A 6,928-nucleotide genomic window follows, 5' to 3' on the forward strand; every position below is an offset into this window, starting at 1 on the left:
TCGGATATCATTGTCCATCCTTAGTCTATCGCTTCCGGCATTGCCTGCGAAACTCAGCATCCTTCCTATCATCGGGGCTAGTTCTCTGGCGCTACCCAGGTTAAGAAACTCTATTTCATCTATCGTCAATAAGGTAGGCCAAATCTTCAGTAAGAACTAGGCCCGTTTTATAGTCCAGGGTCTACCGCACAGTACTCTATCTCGATCTTCTGGAGAAGACCAGGTTTTATCTCCTTCACCGACCAAAGCCTGACACACTTCCAGATCCCGACGAAGACCCATCTAGACGCCAGAATTTTCCCCGCCATAAGGCGCGGTTCCATTATCTCTCCATCAGCATCTACTTTCTCAGAAATCTGGAGATTCCGCGCCAAAAAGGAAGTAGTTGCTGCAACCTCTTCATCGGAATCGCCCAGATCCGTTATTTTCAGAACAAAAGAAATATACTCAAAATCCCTCACTCGAACCCTGTGTTTCCACAACCCACCACCAACCTTTACCCCAGTGTTTCCCCTACCAAAACCAAGAAATAAAGAAATCTCAACAGAAGAACCAGAGCAAACACGCACTTTCTAAAGATCCACAAAAAATCTGAGAGCAAATGTCTTGTACGGAGAGAAAAAGCTTTTACTAAACGACAAAACTTTTACTTTTCATGAAATTTGTTTTGCCTTCGTATTTTAACCCTTGCGTAAGTACACCAAGTTATATATTTCAATCCACAGCTCGATCCGGTCGGTTGAGCAATGCCAAATCGTTAATGGGTATAGAATAGTAATCTGAACGTTTAGCTAAACCGCATTATTGGTTATTCAAAAAAAAAAAATCCCTGCATTTTGTGGAATGATTGAATATACACGGGAATGACAACAAATACAAGACATGGGGGGAAATGAATGCTTGCGGCGCAAGAAAAAATCATGTTCTCAACAAGGGAACCATCTGGTTTGCTGAATTGAATGGTACAAGACAGACATCAATACATAGTCCAAGACAAGTCTAAATTTCTTTTGAGATTCATTTACCAAAACTCAGCACATATCTCATGGTTCACTGTAACCAACAAAATACCTAAATCTAACCCAAAAACCAAAACACTAGCAGTGCATTTTCTGAATGTTTGAAGCACAAAAATCAAAGGATTCTTTTTAGCATTCCTTATTTCTTCGGCCCGCCAAACACAAGCGGATATGTCTCTTCCACGAGCTTCAAATTCCCGCACCTGCGTAGAAGAAGATCTCAACAGTAAGTTAAAATACACGAGATTAATTTCATTGGTAAGATAAAGACATATCTTAAAATAAGTTTTTGCTCTGTACCTCAAATTGACATTGAGAACCTCGATATTAGTCTCCTTCATGATCTCCTTGATCGAGACGAAGCTCGGAGTGTAAGCAATGGCTTCGAACAACGATTTAATCCCTCGGGAATTCAGACACTTGAATTTCATGGACCCAAGCTTATCATAGAGCACAATCTGATTGGCAGGATTGTGAAACATCATCATTGCACCGTCATGCAAGTCAGTCAACGGCTGATAATAGCAGAAGTAACTCGACGTGTCTGTTCCGATAGGAACATCAACGGTGCAGAGTTTATCCCACGAATTGGATAACAACGACCTGACCCAGATATCGTTTTTCCCAGACATCATCATAGTGTCGTAAATGCATATCTGACCTTCGATCGCTCCGATCGCGAGGCACCTGTTTTTCCTGCCGGGCTCGCTGGGCGGGCCCGGGACCGCAACGGCACGGAAAGTCTCGGAATCAACGTCGAACGAGACCGTTCGGAGCGAGTCCCGTCTGTAGTCGTAGTGGAGCCAGTTGACCGACCCGTCCCCCTCGACCCAGACAGCGTTGCCGAGGAAGTCTAGCCCGAGTGGGGACACGTCGTAGCTCCGCCACGTGTCGCTCCCGAGAGTCAACACCTCCGCGGTCCTGAACGGGGACGAGGACTTGACAACCTTGAACTGCCCGTTCCTCCGTCCGAACCCGACCGCGCAGAACTTGCACCTCACGAGCTCGTCCCCCGGGCAGGCCGGGCAGTGGACGAACTCGCCCGTGACCGGGTTACACACAATGACCGGGTCGTTCCCGAACATGGACGAGAGGCAAAGCAAGCCTCGGCACGAGTTCGTGATATTGTATACGTACCGCTGCTTCGTCCCGAGCTTGATCAGATTCTTCCTCTTGATGTACCGAGTGAGGTCGAAGATTGCGTCTGAGACTTCAACGCCCTCGCCGATGAGGCTGAGCATCTCGTGGACGTTTCGGAGCGGCAGTTTCAGGCGGGACCAGACCTTCATGTGGGCCCGGCACGGCTCGCACCGGCCTGACCCACACCAGCAGTAGCCCCGGTGGAATCCGAGCCCGTCTTCCGGCTCGATCAAATACACGCTGCGAGACATTCTGTAATTGAGCGTGTCTCGGACCAGAGGGTAGGTTTTGGCCTGAGCTAGGTGGACATTGACGAACTCAGGGTCGGAGATCGAGGCAAGCCATGTCTTGCACACGGACTTGCAGAGGGTTATGGTCCGAGTTGAGAGCTTCAGGATTATGTCCACGAAGATCGGCGATGGCAGATCGCTGATGTTTGCCGGTCGTTTCTCTTTGATGTTTCGGAATTGGGATTCTGATTCTTCTTCCAACCCTAGTTTTGGTCTTTTCGCGGACATTCCGATTCCGGCACCGGCAATCTATTCTTTTCACACGCATAAACGAAATATTCCGATTCAGAACGAAACTCTGGTGAAATTGAATGCTAATACTAACTGAGTAAACGACGAGGGATTTCGATACAATGTCCGATCGCGAAAATGATTGCATAATTAAATATTCGATGAAGACGAGGTGTAAGATTGCATGAATTGATATAAATGTAAGTTTATATATATGTGCATGTATATATACTTACAGTTTTTCAAAGAGACGACTCGGAATAGTGAAGAAGTCGATCGACCTAAAAATTCAGAGCTGGTAAGAGAGCAGAGAAACAAACAAGCGACGCCTGACGCCTCTCTGAATTCAATTGCATTTTTTATTTATATGTACACTTTTTCTTTTGACTTACGTTACGCATTATGTCAGAATGAATTAATTGGGTTGATTTATTTGCAAATTAAATGAATTGAAAATTTTCTTTTACATGGATACCCAATAGTCAAATACTTCATAAATGGATAATTAAAATTTTCTTTTACATGGATACACTTTTTCTTTTACAGCGCATTAAGCTGTGTATTTACTGCGAGTTATGAAATGTTACGATTTTTTTTTCTTCTTTTTAATATGTGTTGAGTCGAAGGATTCTTTGAAATACTATGTACAAATTAAAATGGATAATTCATAATGCTACCTACGTTTTTATATCTCGAACTTGTTTCAATTTTAAACTTCGAACACACATGGTCAGGACGAATCCAAAAAATCTAATAGGAGGTAAATATAAATTTGTAACATCGTATATGAGGGTAATTATTTTTTCAAATAATTTAGGAGATTTGAGGTAATAATATGTAATTTTGTAAGAGAAAATAGCGACATAAATACTAAATATTTTCTGAAACATACGCTTAAATACTTATTTTTTTCGCAATAAAAATACATAATATTAGATTTCAGTTGCAACATTAAAAAAAGTCAGTTAACTTTGACGTAAATTCACATGACAACCTTAGATTAAACATAATTTTGTATTTTTTTTTCCTTAAAAGTAATTAAGCATTAATTATATCATTATTATGAAAAATAATTAATTAAAAATAAGTTTAATAATATTATCAAGCAATAATAATATATTTGTCTTGTATATCCATAGAAGATTTACGGGCCTACTCCAAAGAGCCTCCCTGCCAGCCTTCCACTTGCGCCGGCCTTCCTGTCTGGGCTGCCTCACCCGCGAGAAGCTCAAATCTTCCTGCCTGGAAGATCATTCTCGCCCTGCTGGACCAAATCACGTGGGCTTCTCTCTCAAAAACCTAAAAAAGCTCGCCCAAGTGCATTTTTCTAACAATTAAAGAGCCAAATTCGACTCGGGCCCATTAAAATGACTCTCCCACAATCACAACTCATATATGTATATATATATATATGTATATATATATATATATATATATATATATATATATGCATTCACACCATTTATCTCTTATTTTCTCTCACCAAGACAAACTCATGCTAAATTATCTAATCACTCACTTTCTCTCAATCAAACAAATTTGAATAATTTACTTTCATTATCTCTAGAATGGTAGAATAAATAATCAATCTCTTCCATACATTTTCTCTCTCAAACAAAGGCTAAATTATGTCAAATTAAAATCCCCCTCTAAAGTGAACAAGAACTTTGAGAAATCTGATTATCTTGTTCTTCACTTAATATGAAGAATATTCCATAGCCATTCTCAAATTTCTCCTTAGAACCGTAGATTGAGAGACATTTAGGGTTTAGGCCCCAAAGTGCTCTCTCTTTCTCGGCTTCAAAAGAAGTTAATTCATCCCTTCTTTTTTTATCAATGATTCGAAAGAGAGAGAGAGAGAGAGAGGGGCGGAGAACAATATAGAGAGAGAAGCTCTCAATCTCAAAAATTGTTTGTTGTGAATTGTGAATGAGGTAGGGTATTTATAGGAGGAGAATTATTTTGAAAATGTAGTTTCCTCTTCTCTATTGAATATCACATATTCATGAGCAAATCCCTTGCTTCCCTTTTCCATTTATGCGTGTAACCCATTACCTCATGCCACATGGATTTGTTTCTCATTTGTTTTCTCCCTCTTTGGCCATCCAACATGAATCCATGATGCTATGGATTTGTTCTTTTTCTCTTGGAAAATATCTTCATACATCAGTGCACAAAATAAACTCTCTTTCTCTCTATGGTATGGACAGTTTTTGGAGCTTCTAGAACATGCTTCTAGATATTTCTTTACTTGTTCATGACAACATAAGAAAAGTCCATGTAGAATTTTCACATAAAATTACATAAAATGAAAATCAATCCTCAAGGCTCAATTCCTTAATGTGGCCGTGTGGACTAGATTCATTGTCATCATATGACAATGTCAAAAAAACTTATTTATTGACATTCATGCCATCCTATGTCCAAAAGGACAAAATTACCCTTTAGACAATTTTCGTAAAACTTGTCTAGTTCAACATTTGAACTTGTTTTGACTTAGCTTTCATGTTTAACTAATCCTAATCTAAAGAGTTGTGGTAGTGACCTCATGGATCCAAATGAACAAAGCTTGAGCTAGCATACTTGGACTCAAAAGTTCACAAACCTTTTCCAAGTTCTAGCTTAATGTCAACTGACTCCACTAAAGAGTTGACACTGAAATCTCTCGGTTCAAATGAATATATTTTCTACTCAAGAATTCTACTTTATTGTAATGAGTGGATCCATTGAATATTATCTATGTTTACCGTTCATAAATATCATCAACTAGATGAGATTTACAAAATTACCATTTTATCCTTCTAGTTGTTATTTTCTCAACTCCTTTGTCGCTTGTGAACAAGTTAGAAACAATGTATTGATAAGGAGCTAACAAATCACATTGATTCATCCAAAAGAGTCAAGACTCAATATGGAAACTGGCCAGTTCATTTATTCACATTCCAAGGAACAAAGCATGAGGTGATATACATTGCATTTCAGCAATCTTTTACATGAATTCCATATCTATGAGATCTTCACAAATTTGTTCTTGACATCTTCATAACTTAGTACTTCACCAATAGGTCTTGTCTATAATACATAGTGAATCTAGAACTCTGACTTTCTCAAATGAGAATACGTAAGCTATGAAATGACATGTCTCACTTCAGGATCGAGGTAAGCATGATGCAATTCATACATAGTGATTCCGAGACATAAGAGGTTAAATGGTTTGTTCTTATTCTGTCTCTAGGAGTCCACTGGTTAATTCAGTACCTTTATAAGATACCTAGGAAGAACTATAGAGTTTCAAACTCTCAATGTCCCATAACTAGACATCATAGATTCTCCTAACAATCATACTGAGATCAATAGCCATTTAACCCTTAGATTGTGAATATACTGTTTTAAGCAAACCATGAAGAGTTTGTTCATGCAAATCTATATTTGACTCTTCATTTGTTGTTAGGTTTTTTTTAAGGACTAAAGACTATAGTTTATCATAAAGCTTCAAACAGACAAGAAAGAATGAGTGAGCGTTTCAACTTTTATTAATTATTCAGCAGTTACAAGCAAGAGTCTTCATGAGACTTTATTACATCACATGTACATAAGTAAAGACTACTACTCTTCTTGTGGGCACCATTGACGAAAAACTCCCACTTGACTCAAAGAAGATGTGAGTAGTCCTTCATGCCTAATCCCTCCCTATGCTGGTCGAAGACTTTGTTGGCTAGGGCCTTGGTGAATGGATCTGCCAGGTTGTCCACCGTTGAGATTTTCTTCACCACCATGTCTCCGTGCTACACGATCTCTTGAATCAAATGGTATTTCTTCTCAATATGCTTAGAGCGCTTATGGCTTCGAGGTTTCTTTGAGTTAGCGACAACCCCACTATTATCAAAATAAAGGGTCATGGGCTCGTCGACATTTGGAACGACTTCCAAATACTTAAGGAATTTTCAAAGCCATACAGCCTCTTTGGATGCTTCACAAGCTACCACATATTCTGCTTCCATTGTGAAGTCAGCAATGCAAGATTGCTTGATAGTCCTCAAAACTACAGATCCACCATTTAGGATAAACACAGATACTGAAGTGGATTTCCTGAAATCCTTATCCGCTTGAAAATCGGAGTCGGTATATTCCGGCATAGTCAGGTCAGTACCTTTATATGTAAGCATCAAGTTCCTAGTTCTCCGAAGATACTTAAGAACAAGCTTAACAACAATCCAGTGCTCGGGTCAAGGGTTGGACTAAAATCGG

The 6,928-nt window shown here is 39.4% G+C and overlaps 1 protein-coding gene across 2 annotated transcripts; it reads right to left on the bottom strand.

Moving 5' to 3' along the window:
* Nucleotides 1-923: 923 nt before the first annotated feature.
* Nucleotides 924-3,003, bottom strand: LOC149407742 (F-box/kelch-repeat protein At3g06240-like). 2 transcript variants are annotated; one of them, XM_089627300.1, is made up of 3 exons: nucleotides 2,917-3,003; nucleotides 1,320-2,698; nucleotides 924-1,222 (listed from the first exon to the last, which is right to left on the bottom strand). In XM_089627300.1, exons 2-3 carry the CDS (start codon nucleotides 2,675-2,677, stop codon nucleotides 1,159-1,161), a joined length of 1,422 nt encoding a protein of 473 aa, XP_089483426.1. In that variant the 5' UTR covers nucleotides 2,678-2,698; nucleotides 2,917-3,003; the 3' UTR covers nucleotides 924-1,158. The 2 variants fall into 2 exon arrangements, with proteins under 2 accessions (XP_089483426.1, XP_089483416.1); XM_089627290.1 differs by having other exon boundaries at nucleotides 1,320-2,703; nucleotides 2,917-2,999.
* Nucleotides 3,004-6,928: the final 3,925 nt, after the last annotated feature.

Source organism: Urtica dioica, chromosome 1 (genome assembly GCF_054948205.1).
Source record: "Urtica dioica subsp. dioica isolate 48M chromosome 1, U.dioica_male_clone48M_v1_H2, whole genome shotgun sequence".
In the NCBI taxonomy this organism is placed as follows: domain Eukaryota; kingdom Viridiplantae; phylum Streptophyta; class Magnoliopsida; order Rosales; family Urticaceae; genus Urtica; species Urtica dioica.

Bases quoted from the DNA above. Each gene is read 5' to 3' on its own strand.
- LOC149407742 (XM_089627300.1), bottom strand. From the start codon at position 2,677: ATGTCCGCGAAAAGACCAAAACTAGGGTTGGAAGAAGAATCAGAATCC. The intron at 1,223-1,319 runs GTACAGAGCAAA...TCTTCTACGCAG, and splicing joins GTTCTCAATGTCAATTTGAG to GTGCGGGAATTTGAAGCTCG.